Raw genomic sequence first — 17507 nt, forward strand, 5'->3', positions numbered from 1 at the left:
AAATTGAACTACTTTGGTTTATTTCATCTTTTCGACATGCGATTGTATAGCATTTTTCAGCTTGCACATTATCATGGTGCATTGTCAATCACCAATACAGAATATGGTGCCAAATGTAGTATTAGTTTCTTAAAAAACGGAATAACAAAATTGTTATTGAATGCCGCAAGTTTTTAAGCATCGTAACTTGATTTAAATCAGTTTAAAGAAGCTTCCGGATACCCTGTAAGGAGAGGGGTATTAAATACACAATTTTTGAGGATAGAAGAAATGTTTTTACAACTTTTCTCAAAACAGACTGCAGTTAGACACAGACAGTACTAACGAAGCGTCACTGTATTAATATACTTCTCGTTTTTTTTGTACTCTTCAGGAGTCTCATATAAGCTATACCATCTGTCTTATTTTCTCAAAAAGTCTTTTAAAAAAATCAAAAGAAGAATTGAAACTACTCTAACAATGTTTCTTGTAAAATTTCGATAACTTCTTTAGTTTACGAGTATGTATATAAAAATAATACGTAATCTTAATATTTGTGATATTTTTCTTTTACAGTAATGCGTGTGTTATGGTATCTAAACTATTATACGAGGTTTGATCAAAAAAGTAACGGGAATTGTTCATTTTCTCAGGAAGTGTTTATTTAATCTTCAATTTTTATCCCATCGCCTTTAAAGTAGTCCCCCCGTGATATTATCCCTAGTTTCCAATTTGAGAAACACTGGTAGTACGCCTCTTTAAGTATCGTCTTGAGCACGGTTTGCAATTTTGCTTTTATCTCTTCTATTGTTGAAAAATATTGTCCTTTTCGTATCCTTTGGAGTTTGGGAAATACGAAAAGTCACAAGGGCATGTCCGGAGAATAGGGTAGTTGTGGCATCACAACGGTGTCTCTCCAAAATTTTATTAATAATTATATAATAACCTTGTCATTCTCAGCTTTAAAATTGTTTATACTCGTATTTAACATCTTATAAAAGAAGGCTGGTTTGTTTTACGAAAAATTAACGCTTTCTCATTGTAAGACATTTCTGATTAGGTAAAAATAAATTTAAAAGAATAACCCCGTGACTTTTGGTACAAGTTGTTTATTTTTTTTATTTTATTTTTAAAAAATTTAATTTCTTTTTCATTTCAATATTTTGCCACATTTCTTTCAATGTGGCAAAATATAAAAATATACTAACACTATTATCGATCCAAAAAATTCTTTATCACTGTTCCCACGATTACTACAACAGTGATAAAAATATTTCTGTAAGCCGTAACGAATCGAATTGGTAAAAATTCACTTGTATTTTGATACATCTACTCGTACGGTTTTATAGTTATTAAATTAAAAACAAAGGATAGAACAGAAATAAAAGACAAATGTCATTACATCTTTTTCTCGACTACCGTACGTGACATACCGTGGTTATTGAAAAGCTCCTCACTACTATATATTTAAGCAACGTGATGGGTTATAAATACCCACCAAATAAAAAAATTGAATTGCTTCGTGTCTAGAATAAAGGTTTGTTTTTCCTTTTTTTATTTAATTAAACGGCAAACAAAAGGGGACGGTGCAGAATGTTGATTTAACGAAGTTTGATTACCGTACATCATTTTTGAGACAGGTTTTATAACACCTTAGGAGATAATTACAGGAGAAGAAAATGAAAATATTTTTGATTTATGGCGCATTAGGCGAAGTGAAGTGTAAAATGAAAACGTGATAATACGTGAGAAATATGTGTGCAGGCATTTCCAGTGACGTGCCCGAAAATATTAGATACTGAGTTGTTTATACACTAAAATATATTTTACTTATTGTATTAAAATAAAACTCAATTAATAGGTTTGCGCTAATTGTAAATTAAATAAATATGTGATTTTCAAGAGGTGAAGTTTTTGCTTCCCTTTCAAAAGGTCCACGAGCTTTAATAAATTTTATCTGCTCCCACTTTAGTAAATAAACTATTAATGCATTGTTTTTAAGAAGATAAGAAGATTTTACCGTAGAAGTGGAGGTTACTATGGACAACGGGAGGTAAATGAGGTAACTTACGTCTCTTAGGGGAAAAAGGCGATTTCGAGTTATGAACAAATAAATGGAAATATTTGATGAACATTACATTTTATTAATTATTATGAATGAATATTTATAGTAATTGTACAGTTATTACATTTAGTAACATTTATAAAGTCTGGATAATTATTCCCTCGTGTTTACTAATTGTGACATTATTCTCAAAATGATTTACTACTAGAATCTGGAGTTGAAGTGTCTTTGTAAAGAATCCTGTTCACCATTTAATTTTTGTTACTTAAACTGTCAGCAACATAACTTTCTGCAATTGTGGCTGATTTCCACCCACCATGTCTCTTGATTGCTATTACATCAACTCCTGTATTAGCCAGTAACGTTGCCGATGTTCTTCGGAGTGAATGGCCTGTATATGTTTCAGGATGCTCTAATTTCAAAAAATGTGCAATCTTATTAGGAATCATAGAAAGGGTATTCTTGCTGACTGGTTGGTTTTAACATCTACCTGCTTGACAGCGCATAAAAACGCGTGAAATTTCAGTTTTAATTTCCAATCTAATCTTGAAATACAGGGTTTTTCGGAACTTATCAAAAAATAAATTCTGTATGTACAGGGGACCTTTACAAATACAATTTTGTAAAGAAAAAATCAAAAAGGGCAGGTCGAAAATGATTTAAAAATACACTTCTGCACGGCACTGGAAACTGGTCCACTGTAAAACCTGACATCGCACAATGCGACCGGCATGCCGATGTGATAAAAACAGACAAAAACTTTCGCAAGGAAAGAAATATGTAAATAGAATTTTATCGCACCTATTTTTATCGGCAAATTCAACTGCTTTTGCCTTTATTAATTAATAAGTTTAATAAGTGTTTTTAAATGATAAAATCATTTGACATACCCTGCATCTAATTTTTTTGGATAAGTTGTGAATCACTCTGTATTTCTTGAGAATTTCTAGGTGAGAAACAGAACCTAGACGAGAAGTAATTGTAAACGTACGTGACATACCATTTTTAGAATCTGGAATTGTAACTATGTACAATAATGTGCAAAATTGCAACTTTTATGTAGCTTTGTTTATAAACATCTTAGAAACGACTAAATCCAAACAACCAAGGCGATTTTGGAAGATATTCGAATAATGTCAAAATGAATTGATTAAGAAATGTCAAAAAATAAACCTAATCTTTATTTCATGAACCATAAAGAACTAATAAAATGTTATACACCACGCAGCAGTTAAGTATAATTCACCAGTCTCGAACTCTATTACCAGCGCTCGCTCCGCTCGGGCGCAAAATCGTCCTCGACTGCTAAATAACAATACTTACCTCATTTATAGTGTAAATAACTATTTTGATTTGACAATCTCACCTGTCAGCTCTTCTAGTTTCATTCATCCTCTTTATTTGAGCTGATCAAAAACCTTATATGAAGATTTGTCGTTGAGTTCTTGTCGTTTTTTGATAGAAAAATATTTTTCAATGCAAGAAACTTGAATCAAAAATGATAGAAAGCAGCATATTCAAGAATTTTTTAATTACAAAGTGTCCCATAGAAACACTCGAGTTAAACCTCTGCGATTTCTCTTTCGTTGTGATCCAAATGATTGAAATTGTCACTTTTCCTAAAAATCAAGTTAAAGCCATACAAATTTAGAACTTTTTTATCCTTTAATTTTTGTGACTAGTTTATACAGGGTGTCCCGAAATTCATGCAACAAAATTTGATCACAGATTCTTAAGACGTTTAGAGGACCCGTATTTTTTATTTTTGTCAAGTGGCCTCCTCTTTCGGAGTTCAAGCCCCCTGAAGCCCGCCCCTAAGAATAATCTTTTTTTTATATTTTAGAACCCTGTTGTACGAGAATCACTAAATTGGTACACAGGGGTTTTACGACATGTGGAATTTGATGCTGCTACGTTTTTTGGCGGGGAACCCCCTTAAGATAATTTTTCGTGGGCCCCCTTGTCTTTGGAGCCAAAAAAATTTGGTCGCATATTTAAATTTATTAAAAATTATCAGTCCACTAGAAAAACATTAAATTTAGAAACTTTTTGTCTCTTTATACTTTTTTCGTAAAACGCAATGTTTTCGAGAAAAATGTCAATATGTGATCGAATGCATATCGTGATTCGCCATTTTCCTCAAAAACAATGCGTTTTACGAAACAAATATCAAGTGACAAAAAAGTTTCTAAATTCAATGGCTTTCTAGCTAACTAATAATTTAAAAAAAAAATCAAATTTGCGACCAAATTTTTCTGGTTCCAAATACAAGGAGGCCCACGAAAAAATGTCTTAAGGGGGTTTGTCACCAAAATACGGGTCCCCTAAATTTGTCTTAAGAATCTATGACCAAATTTTGTTACATGAATTTCGGGACACCCTGTATTGCAATATTCCACAGATAAAGTTCAGAGCGTTATAAATTTAATTTTTACTAAAAGTTTTGTATTTCGTATATAATTTATAAAGTAATATTCATATGTCAATTAATTCCAATCTAAAAAGGAGGCCAAGAAAAAATCTCTAAAATGAGAAATATATCAGATCTGTTATCGTGGTTAAATGCGCGTTCAATGTTTTATCATAGTCTAAGGTGATTTTCTTTGAAAACTAACATTATTTAAACATTTCGCTTAGAAAAAATAAAAATACAAAAGGTAATATAAAAAATGTATAATTAAAAAATATATAAGACTATCGATGTCTGGCTTCATGTCTTTACCAAAATCTAAATCAATTTACAGGTCCCTTCAACATTCCCATCTTCACTGGAACCTTTCGTCCATAAACAATAACCCAGGAAGAGGCATACGGTCCGGGGTGAGGTCTCCTTGTACTCTTGCTCGCAGGAGGTACGGACTGGTGAAAATTCAGGCCAAGCTTTGCAGGAGCACTATGGAGGCGATGCCCCACGTCCAGAACGCCGCCATGTTGGCCTCGGAAACCTGCAGGAACGTGTTCAAACACAGAAGGTGGAACTGTTCCTCGATTGTCACAGCTCCATATCTCACACCAGATTTAACCAGAGGTAAGAAAAAATGATTCTAGATTTGTAAGCAATCAGTGAAAATATTTTGGATATGTGTCTTTTTCACTAGCCTTTATGTTTGATTAATTGCAAGAATTGCGCTCAAAATGAATTTCAAAAGTGTAGTAAAAATATCCTCGAATAAATTATTAGAAACAATTTAGTCAATCGGTTGCCAAAATGCATTACATATTTTCGACAAAGCATTCTTTATATGATGCCTGATGCTGACATTTAATGAAGGGATTGTGCTCTAAATTAAATTTAAATACAAATCTTAAAAAAATATATTAAATTATTAGAAACAATTCAGTCACTCAGTTGTCCAAAAATTCATTTATATGACGCTTTGATCTTGATGATGACTAGATTCGAGTAGTAATACCAGAGCTCAGATTTTCGCCAGAGTTTCGAACAACCCATCGGCGACAAGCATGTACACAATAACAGGCGTTTTGTTTTCCGCGCACGTTTTCCAGGTCGATTCTTCTCCCTCGCAATCATTAATAATGACGGTAAAAGTATATTATCTAAAAAGATTAAAGCAATCGCCGAAAAAGAAAATCCAATCCACGTAGCGATGTCCCTTTTTCCAGACTTTCTTTTATTCGATCAGTTTCCCGACGTGCGCTGAATTCGGGATACATGCATCGGCAACCTAAGCGAGAAAAGTTTTTTGGTAGCATCACGGCAGTGGCGTATCACGGGGAATAATTTAACGAAGGTGCAAATAACTGATATCTTTAAAAATTAATTCCTGAATACAAACGATAACATGAAAATAGAATAGACAGATAGACAAGTTCTTAAAAGTGTTCAGTAATATGTACTTGAATATAGAAAAAAAACACTAATTCACATCAGATAGCCTGAATCATTCTAAACAAAAAAGGTCTCTTGTAATTTTTTTGTAAAATTAACGATTTCTGAGCAAAATATTTTTTTAAAATCACAAGGCACGATTGGCATAGGGTAGAAATTTTGTCGAACTGTAGTTTTTCTAGTAGGCAGCTGTCACGTTGACATTTTATAATGGCAACTCAATTGTTTAATTGATTCAATTATTTCATTAAATATGTTAAAAAAATACAATATCTTTATCGATTTCGCTTACTGTTAAAAATGTATATTATTGCGCTTCACTAGATAGTTCTTAAAATTGTTTAATCTGTGATGATAAAAATTGTAAGGTTAAGACTAATAGTGTGGCTTAAGATTAAGGTAATGGAAGACTAGATTAAGACCAAAGTTGTCGTAAATATAGTGATACAACAAGTTCCTATGACACTTTCTTGAACACAGAATATTAACAGAGTGACATAACCTCAGTTGTTTTTTTACTTAAATTTTGCCATACCTTTTTGGTAGTCAGTTTTTCTGATTCATTTTAAAAAAAAGTCACGCAATCATCGACTTACCGATATAACATTTCAAAACCTAAACACTTTTTAGTTTGATTTAAAAAAAAATCATGCAATCAACGGTTTACACATATAAGTAAGATTTAAAAACCTAAACACATTTTGATTTCATTTTGCCAGATTTTACCGAGACACCCCAATCTTGTGAAACCCGGAGCTATAGCCCCCGTAGCCCCCCTAGACAAGGGCCTAACTGTCAGCAATTGTAGATAGTCTCTAGGTTCCATATTTCAAAAATGGATAAAAAAAATGTTCGGTTAAAAAAGTTAACCTTCTGCAAATATATTTATTTGTCGTCACGTTATGCGAAAACCGAGTACGACCCTGGATTGTACGATTTACTGTCGGACCTTTTATATTTTTAAAGTTAAAGTAACTTTTCTTTAACATATGTAGAAAATAAGTATCTACACACTAAGCGGAGTTCTCTGTATGTACTATTTTTCTACGTGATAACTTTATATATCATCAGAATTTTTTTAATTCGCATTTTCTCCAGCCACACGAGAACAAGCGTACGTTTACGCCATCAGCTCGGCGGCGCTGACTTTCACGATGGCCCGTGCATGTTCCAGCGGGTCCCTGTACCACTGCACGTGTGCCAGCAAGCCCAGCAGCCCCACGAACGGGCAGTTCCAGTGGGGTGGGTGCGGGGATAACATCAAATGGGGGACGCAGTTCGCCAAGCGGTTCATTGACAACGTGGAAAAGTACACGCTGGAGAAGAGCGGGACGAAGGCGAAGAGGCATAGCGGCAATGGGAAAACTGAGGAAGGAGAGAAGATGGTAACAAACGAGGTGGCCGCCGTTAACTTGCACAACAACAGGGTAGGCAGAAAGGTGAGTTAGTGGAGTTGACATTTATGAATTGTTTAAAACTCCCTAAAATCTCGAAAATGAAAACTTTGCGAGTAGTATTGGGTAGTGGATATAATAATATATGACTTAAATTCTTGGTACAAACGATATACAGGGTGTAAGAAGCTTAACTGCCATTACTTCAGCATGAGAGTAATCATAAGTGAACAAAAAAGTTGTATATTACAGGGGCGTAAGATTAACAGTTTTCAAAATACAACGATATTGGGGAGTTTCATCACAACGTGACAACAGCGCTTAACCCGCTGATGCACACACGTGTGCACACGGCAGACTTGTCCTACGGAAAAAATGTAAACAACTATTATTGTGAAACATTTAGTAAATTTCTAGACAATTATTTTCAGGTTTTGAAATAAATAAAATAAAATGTATCGATTTTGTAGTACGAAGATAGTGTTGTGCTTAAATTTTAGCTCGAATATTAGAAATTAGAAATCTCTTATAGTCTGTTTGGAAATGAAAGAGAACAATAAAACCCCGAGATAAGAACCGGCCATGGGCGTGGTAATATTTCGTTTCAGGTAATTATCGGGTAACACTAATGCTAACAGGTAATGGGTGTACATTAGTATGTTTTACTGGATACATCATAGGGCAGGAGCCAGTGTATTGTGACAGATCAATCCAGTCTTAGAGCTGAATATACGAAGACGTGCTAGTGCAGTAGAGTAAAATTCGACTTGTGTTTAGTGGCTATTGTGCCAGTGAATATAATATTGTTTGGGTAAAATGTCGAGCTTATCAGATTACGTACCTGCTAAACGCTTGAAAAGATGTGCGCTGTCTCAGAATGAGAAGATTATTATATTAAATGTATTTAATGCATTGAAACACCAAAATCCTACCAACAGTGTTGACGACATCGTGGAAAAGTGTTCCAAAATGACAGGGATTGGAAAATCGACTATCTACAGACTTCTAAAGGAAACAAAAAATGAACAAGATACTGTAAATCCCCCAAAATCATCTACAGGGAGGTCAAAAGTCGTTATAGATGATTTCTTCAAAAATGTCATTCGCAGAAAAGTACACCCATTTTATTTTAAAAAAGAAATACCAACGCTAAACAAACTTTTAAGTGAACTTTCAGAGGACAACGATTTGCCAAAAATCAGTAGAAGCAAACTATGGGCCGTCTTACGAGAGTTGAATTTTTGCTGGGAAAAGCAGAACAGGAAAAACATGAAATTATTTGTTGGCGAAGATCCTACTTAAGGAATATTTATTATCTAGACGAAACTTGGGTCACCGAGGGATATACTGTAACAAAATTATGGCAAGATAAAAACGTATAAAGTTTTCAACAAGCATTTTTGGATGGATTTCAACAGGGTTCAAGGCACCTTCAGGTAAAGGGCGAAGATTAATAGTGACACATATAGGTAGTGCCAGTGGTTTTGTAGATGGCGGTTTACTTTTATTTGAATCTAAAAATACAGGTGACTATCACGAAGACATGAACGCAGATGTTTTCGAAGAGTATTTTACACAGATGTTGGATCTCATTCCTCCGGGATCTGTAATTGTCATGGATAATCCCAGTTACCATTCACGGCAGACCGAGCGGACGCTTACGGCTGCTTGGAGGAAAGCCGATATAATTCAATGGTTATCCGGAAAAAACATTTCTTTTGAAACAAATATGGTGAAAAAGGAACTTTTGACACTTGTCAATCTTAATAAAGATCAGAAAAAATATGTTATCGATGAAATGGCAACAAATCGCCAAATAACGGTACTACGGTTACCACCTTATCACTGTGAACTTAACCCAATCGAATTAGTCTGGGCGCAGGTAAAAGGAGATGTAGCGCGAAATAATACGACGTTTAAATTAAGTGACGTGAAGAATTTGTTAAAAAATTCCTTGGAAGGAGTAACTGCAGATAACTGGCAAAGATGTATACATCATGTACAAAAAGAAGAGGAGAAAATGTGGGATCTCGATAATTTAATTGACGTTACTGTGGAACCTATCGTTATCAATCTAGGAGAAGAAGATAATTCATCAGAATATTCAGAGGATGAATTTTAATATACCTACTTTTTTATTTTCTTTATTGTACATTTATACAACACTACATTTACTTACCATAATTTGAATTTTCAAAATACATATATTTTTGTGTGGAATAAAAGTCTATTCATTAAATTTAAATAAATATTTTGATAATAATATTGAATAATTTTATTTGAATTACTAAAGACCCTCTTAACCCGGTTATGATACTTAAAGTAGCCTCATGTTTTGAAATGCTGTTTTTATATTGTTTACTTATAAGAGAAATGGACCGAGAAATTGAAGCGGCATAGACAAAGACGGATTGTCGGGGATTAAATTTTAGCTACCTGCTACAATTTAGTACAGTCCGATCGCACAAAGTTTTTTTTAAAAGTACAATATAAAAATATTGAATATAAGCACCAGTACTACATTTATTTACGATTTGCATACATGATAAGCTTTTATTACTCTCTTTCATTTCTAAACAGACTATAAAACAGGAATTTGACTTTTAATCAAATTGTTGATTTGAAAAATATGAATTAAAGTAGGTCCCAAATATTCACGTCATCCAAATAATCATACGTTTTAAAAATAATTTAGGAACTTATCAAAGAGCAAAATTTTTTAACGCACATGTACAAAACAAACTCCGACATATGCTTGAAATGTCCACCGCCATTTTCGATGCGCGCACGACACCTTCGAATCCAATTTTCTTGCACTCGCTGTGAAACACTTCAAGAAAAGGAAATAGTGGTACACAAAAAACACTCAGACACGGTCCAATTCCAGATACCAACTGAATTGCGTAATTCTGGACAACTTAGTACCTCGTGTTATCTGCCGCGCCGTTGTCACATTGCTCGATATGATTTTATCGTATTTTAAATTTATTACAACGCTAATTATTTTTTAGAATTAAGCATAAAGAAGTTAAAAAAGTGATAATCATTGTATTTTATGGTATTCTATGCACGCAGTTATGTCAATATTCCTTAATTAATCGAACTTTTGTACGTCAAGTTGAAGATTTTTATAATTTTTTTCTCGGAAATGGTTGAGTTTAGGACCTATGTCATATATGGTTTTTTTGTTTATTTTAATGTATTCTATCGTCTGTTAAGGCAGTCAAACTTCTAACACCCTATATTTCTCTTTACAGCAGTATAGAATGCGCAAAACACAACAAACCAAAGTGGTTCGCGCATCAAGTCCTGACCAGCTTTCAAAATATTCATTGTAAATTTAGTGATGAGTTCTTCATACTTTTATTCATCCTTGACAATTTGTTTAAAACGAAAATAGCTATTACCAATATTGCAAGCAAGCTATATCAGTATCTTGTTTTAGGCTTTGGCTTGCCCAGCAGTTGTTTGGAGATCTCCTGTGAGTTGCTGAAATATCGAAGCTTCTTGGAGTTTGTGTAGGTTTTCTATTAGTACCTACTTATAAATTTAGGCAGCTTCTTGTAACTTATCCCTTGGAATCCTCTCTGCAGGATTGAACAAAATTCCTCGGTGAATGGAGCGACAGAACTGAGGCCTAGGCTGAAAGCAATATGCTCGTAAAAGAATTTGTGAAAAGTTTTTTAACAAAGTTTCGAATTATTAAAAATAGATTTATTATTAAAATATATATTTATAACAAACGAGTATTTGATTATTGATCTTTATATAATGCAAAATGGCAATAATTTAAATATTTAAAACGTACTCACGTATTCATCTGGTTCCGTATCTGGTTAATGAACGGCAAGGCATTAGAGTTCGATCACAGTTTTTGATGAGTCCGCAGAGGTCTTGTAGCGAAGTCCGCCTTAGGTTTGGACAATTGGCGTAACCGGATTATATCCCGCTTTGGATTCTCGCCGACTAGAGCCAATGATCGGCTTCTAGTCTGACGTAGTACCTATTTGGTTTGGTCTTGCGGTTCTCCAGTTCGAATTCCGTAATATTCGGAAAACTTTTCAGTTTCCGAAATTCGAAACTGAGGTGAATTTTATATTTTTGCAGCGTTTCATCGGCTACTGCTCTGTCGATAGCATCGGCCTCTGGCGGTGTCATTTGCTGCGGCTTCCGTGTTTGGAGGTAGCTGAGAGCTTCTTAGGAACTTCAGTGGAAACTTAGTTGAAAATGTTAATATCCGAGTCGCGCCTTCTACTTCTAAGAGTTTCGGTCCCCTCGGAATTATTTTATTCTCAGCTAAAGTTTGGCGTGTGCAAAAAATCAAGACTCACATAAACTTTCAACTTAAAGTAGGTACTCAGAAACCAGTGATTTTTTGAAAATTTTTTATATAGGTTGCGGAATTTGTTTGGAAATTATTTTCTGTGTGACGGCACTGGAAATAAAATCCAACTGAACAATCTCTATCTTTTATTCTTGGTTCACTACTGATCATTACTATTATTATAAATACTTATAAAATTTTAAATAGTTATTTATTGATATTTCACGTGAACCACTTCTTGTACTCGAAAAATCTGCGGCGACAAAAAAATACTACGATTAAAGAACTACAATTGAAGTTAATAACATCTAACATCTGCGTCAACTTACAGGTAATGGCTGAAAGCCTACAAACGCAGTGCAAGTGCCATGGCGTTTCCGGATCCTGTAACATAAAGACTTGTTGGAAAGCACTTCCACCTATGTTGGTGATTGGTCAAAAGATTCTCCAAAAATACACTAACGCTATTGAGATCCCGAAGGCTTCGCTGGAGAAGGGTTTGCCAGAAAGCGGGTCCAAGAAAAATAAGAACAAATCTCTCAAATCTCAGCAACTGATTTATCTTTCAAAGTCGCCTGATTATTGTACAAAAGACGAGAAGCTGGGCAGCTTTGGCACCGTGGGAAGGTAAGTAACCTAGAATTGTTCAATAACCCACGATGGTTGCTGCGCTTAGTTTGCTATACTCCGCGGTCGAAATTATAGAGAGTGACTCATCGCTAGCTTTTGGACTAGTAAGGGGGATGAAGCGTGCCGGGAACGAAAATCCATTGGCGTGTCTGTGTAAAAGGCAACAAGACATAGAAAATATTGAAAAAAGATAATAAAACATAACATCTAATATACGGTTTGCTATAACCGGCACTTTGATCCATTTTAATTATTACAGCATTTTAAAACGTCCCAGTTGTGTTTTTTTAATTTATAAATTTATTATAGCAATGGAATTAAACCCCTCGTCTACGCTTTTGCTATGACGTTACTCAGGACGGCTAAATCAAGTCCGTTTAACCCACTAAAAAAATATTTCCCTATTCCCTACCAAGTGCAAAAGACAGATATAGAATATAGATCGACGTTCAGTGTAACTCAGTCTATAGACGATTATAGATTCTATCGATGTGCGTAGTGAGCGGCACAAAGATAAATAATATTGAACCGTTATAAAAATCATTTTATATTTTATGCGCATTATGGTAATAGTGTGTTTATATTATGTCTGAATCACTCTCTATAATTTCGACCGCGGAGTATAGCATGATCGATCGTGACGAGAGAAAAGAAGTTGCATACATTTTTTTAATTATCTAGAAATAATCCTTATACCTTATATAATCATGTAATAAAAATATTAGAAATATCTTAGAGGTTGTTAATTAATAATTAATTAAAGTTTGGCGCGCAATTTAATATTTTAAATGGGGTTTGCTGTTACGCTAATTAGTGACGTCATTTAGTGCGACCGAGAACGTGGCAACCAATCCGGCAGTTATTCAAACAAATACTATTTAGTTCTGTAAAATGTTATTTAATTAACGCAAAAGCTATAACAGCAAATTTACAACATTGCTATCAAAGTTATGAAATAAAATAACACGTTTTCCATATTTCCTAACCCACCGTGATTCAAGAAATTAAGAACCTTAAATCTCTAGGTATTTTCTCCGTCATCACCTGCACCTCCTGGCTCATTTCAACAAAAGGCAGTTTAGGTGGCCGCTGCAAATTATAACTAAGAAAAAAGGATACTTCTGCAAGATTTATGGGCGCTAATTACACCGGGCCCCTCTTAACAAAAAGTGGACAGTATCCACATTCAGAAAACAAATTAAAATGTTTCAGTTATATGAAAGCATTTTTAACGGGAGCGGGAGAGCAGTCGGCAGTTATCTGTGGCCGCAATTAAGCTCAGTTTTTGCGCCCTGCACTGAAGTGTACGCCTTCCTTAATACATTAGATGACATAACTGAGAAATTTGCGGTAGTGCTAGAGATATATATTGCGGAAAATTACTTTTGCCACCGCTAAAATGAGTAGCGATATCTTTTAGTTTCCGTTAAGAATGTCTAAACGATTTAAACTCACGCTAAAAATGTGCCCAGTTCAAATAATCTATAGAAGCAGTATAATTTTTGTCAAAAAAAAATACATTTAATATTTATTTTTAACTTAAATAAAAATATTACTAATTTGCCTTACTGATGATGCCACTTTTCCCCGTAAATTGGGTAAATTAGCACGGTTTTAAGAAATTATTATACAGTGTAATGAAAATACTCCGCGAAACTTTATTTACGTCAAATTAAGAAAACAAGTTTGAAGTGTGTGTCCAGAAGCACTTTGTTTTACGATTTATTTCCAGTAGCAAAAAATAGTTAAGGAAAACATGAAAGAACACATAAATAAAATTTTATTTCTATCATCGATAATATAATTGTAGCAAGAACATTGTAAAGCTTCTAGTGCTCCATCAAAATTTGGTTAGAAAAAAATTGTGAGCAAAAATTGACATTAGTGGACGGCCAACACAACGTCCCTGTGGGTATAAGAACACTATGATGTGTAGATACTGTATGAGTAACCTAAATTAAATCTATATAACAAATATAAATGAGATCGATTTTAAAAACACATTTTTTTCTTTTAATTTCGACGTTTTCTGACACATGTTTATAGGAACTCTTTTATTAATTTGTGATGTATAATTTTCCATACGCGCCAATATACTAAGCAGGAAAAATTACCTCGAATGGGGCGAGGTCGAGCAGGACTATCGCTCTTTACCCACGCCATCTCTGAAGAACCGAACGTCTCGTAAAGGCAGGCCCTTTCCCCGTCATCCCGGACCGCTATAATTTGCCAATAAAATCTAGCTAAACATTTTAGTTAGGTGTACGTACACCAAACCTTTGGGTGTAGATGAGATACAATCTATACTAAGTATGTCATATTAATGCCATTACTATTCGATGCCTACTAGCATGAAGCATCGCTTATTCTTGTGTACCTACTGGCAGAGAGCGACCTGCTTATTAGCCATATGACATACTTTGTAGGTTATATCACCAACACTCAAACTATGTGTGTGCATCACTCCTCTGGTATACCATTGAAAAATAATAAATTTAAAACTGGTGTATATTCTGTTGACGAACGATCTTTGCTGTTTTCTAGATATTGCGGGTGTAATTTAATGCTAAACGGGTCAGCCCACATTATCATTAGTTAAAAAGTTTGTTTTACCTTGGGTGGAGACACATTGCAAGATACCAATGTGTTAAAACATATCAAACTTTTAACTGACATAAATGATATTTTATTATAAAGGGGGAACATCAATTGTTAAAAAAATATAATTTCTTTCCATTTTGCCCTGTGTTTCCCTATTAATTAAATATCTACTTATTTTTCTAGGCAATGTAACGTGACCTCCAACGGTCTAGAGAGCTGCAGGCAGCTTTGTTGTGGACGGGGATACAGAACTGTTGTGGATGAAAAAATTGAGCGGTGTCAGTGCAAGATCTACGGCTGTTGCTACGTTAAATGCAAGATATGTAGAATGATGACTCAAGTTTATGAATGCTTATAAAGGAAATTTCCAGTTCAAAAGTATAATCAAAAGCAATATATTTTGTAATCAAATCTAAAATAATGACTTAAGAATCGAAAATTGTACAGTGTGGCTTATTATATTCAATGCTGTTGATTGTTGTTGATTTTCGCCTCCACTAAATTTGAGACAATTTACGTAAATTATGTCAATTTATTTTTGTTTAATTTCAAATTGTGTTTATATTACCACAAATTTAAAATTTTTATTTTCAGTGGCAACTAAACTAATTTTGTCAAACCAAAAACGATTATGCCCCGTTATGCTATATCAATATTTGTAAACTGCAGGGCCAAAACAGTAAGGCAGCGACTCATTCCTCATTCGATGCGTAAGGTGTGCGGGAAATGTAATTCCATAGGCGTAGCATTTCAGAGGGTTCCAAAAAATTGTTAAATGTAAACCAAAAAACAGATATCGATTTTTGGAAACAAAAGAACTAAATTATTGTGACAAATTTACACTTACCTTGATGTATCCAACAGGTACATAAATACTTGTTTATTTATACTATGTTACTAAGCATGTATAAAATCACTAAAGATATGATTGAAAAATGAGAATGACCATTTTAAAATTAAATCACTAATTACTGTTGTTGCAATCACTAATACTGTCAAGGGATTATAGTTCAATGAGGTTTAGCTCACAGTGGTGTGGTGGCAATCAACCAAGTGTAACACCCAAGCTTTAGCCATTCATCCACTACATATTTCATGTATTTGGCTCTTTTTTATTCAATTTGCTAATTATTGTACTTTTAACATCATGTTTTTATATTCAACCTATTTCTATTTCATCAGATATTTTTCTATTTATTCACTATGGTAAGGAGCATTATCCATGACAAACACCAGGTTCAATATGAGATAAAATAGATGCAAACCACATCTCCAATACCCCAATATCTATATCTTTATCTAATTGCCTGTTTGTGGAGAAGACTCAAATCACATGTAAACCATTACCCAAGAATCCGCATTCACTTCCAATATTTGCAATTAATCACCATCCTTTCGCAGAAAATACGCCTTTAATCCTGTAGAAAATCCTTGAAAAAATCTCCTTCCTTCTAAAACATAAATGACTACGTATTTCATTTATGCATATTTTGTCCAGATAGTAATCTATCCTTTTTGATGTAGGTACACCATTATTTTTTATAAATTGTCTCTGACATACTACAATTTAGTTTCATTCGATTTCGTTTTTAGTAACAAAAATTCATTTTGTGCTTAGCACATATAGGCCAACCAATAGAACGAAAAAAGAGGCTGTTTTTACACTTAAATATTACAGCAAATTTCATGTATTTCCTTTTCAAAAATACTTAGTAAATGAAAACCCAAGTGATTTCCCCAGCAAAGTCGTGAACAATTTTTTTTTAAACAATAAAAACTGCAAATAAATTAAATTTTTTTGGTTTTTTATAATATCTTGAGAAATAGTGATGGAAGAAAAAAACCTATAAAATGGTTTTTGTGCAGCCTGATCAGTTCTTTTTTTTTTACAGAGAAAATCCAGAAAAACTTCTAAAATAGACTTTTTTTCAAAAATTCATAACCGTCAAATTTGAAGCTGGAAAAACAATCTTGCGGAAAATGACAGATAATAAAATGTAGTTTAATCATGCGCAAGATGGTTTCAGTCCAATGCATAGTTTCTGCACAATTGCACTGTAAACAAATTAGGGACTTTTTTTGCACAGCATGGCGATTTATCAAAAATGGTCCGATTTAAATTCTGAAAACGGCATCCGAAAGTAGACGACAAAGTCTCCAATTTGTATATCTCGGATTTTCACCTGGGTGATGGGGAATATGCTAAAAATGCCCTTGAAAAACTAAACAAGATATGTGAAAAATGCAAAAGTTCAAAATTAAGTCTTTTTCTATAATATTTTTGCTCTTTCAATTTTTCTGTAGAGCAAAAATTTACTGAGATATTACGTTTTTTAGTTTGCATTTGCATGTAAGGACCACCTTCTTTGAGCCCTTAAAATCTAAAAATCTCAAAATTGAATAGTTCAAGACCCTTCAACTATAAAGGTTGATTTGTAGCTCTTGCAATTCCCTGCAAATTGCTTTTTGGAGCGATGAAAAATATTAAAAATTAAAAAAGTTATTGTGGAAAAACGAATTGTATTATTCAGTGAAAATTGTCGGATCGTGTAAATGGCTTAATTTCCGATAGTTTCCGAGGCGTAATACACACTAATTACATAATTTAAGTTTCGAGTTTTAAGTAATCTCGTTGAATTTAGTAATGTATCGTTGAGTGTTTTG

General features: G+C 33.8%; 1 protein-coding gene across 1 annotated transcript; it reads left to right on the top strand.

Moving 5' to 3' along the window:
- The first annotated feature begins 4744 nt into the window (after window positions 1-4744).
- On the top strand, window positions 4745-15201 carry LOC108910690 (protein Wnt-11b-2-like). Its single transcript, XM_018715390.1, has 4 exons — window positions 4745-5072; window positions 6993-7333; window positions 11944-12239; window positions 15027-15201. Exons 1-4 carry the CDS (start codon window positions 4745-4747, stop codon window positions 15199-15201), a joined length of 1140 nt encoding a protein of 379 aa, XP_018570906.1.
- The last annotated feature ends 2306 nt before the right edge of the window (window positions 15202-17507 follow it).

This window comes from Anoplophora glabripennis, unplaced genomic scaffold (genome assembly GCF_000390285.2).
Source record: "Anoplophora glabripennis isolate ALB-LARVAE unplaced genomic scaffold, Agla_2.0 scaffold24, whole genome shotgun sequence".
NCBI lineage: Eukaryota > Metazoa > Arthropoda > Insecta > Coleoptera > Cerambycidae > Anoplophora > Anoplophora glabripennis.

Coding starts and splice junctions, on each gene's coding strand:
- LOC108910690 (XM_018715390.1), top strand. CDS start 4,745: ATGTCTGGCTTCATGTCTTTACCAAAATCTAAATCAATTTACAGGTCC. Junction 5,073..6,992: donor CACACCAGATTTAACCAGAG/GTAAGAAAAAAT, acceptor CATTTTCTCCAG/CCACACGAGAACAAGCGTAC. Junction 12,240..15,026: donor AGCTTTGGCACCGTGGGAAG/GTAAGTAACCTA, acceptor TTATTTTTCTAG/GCAATGTAACGTGACCTCCA.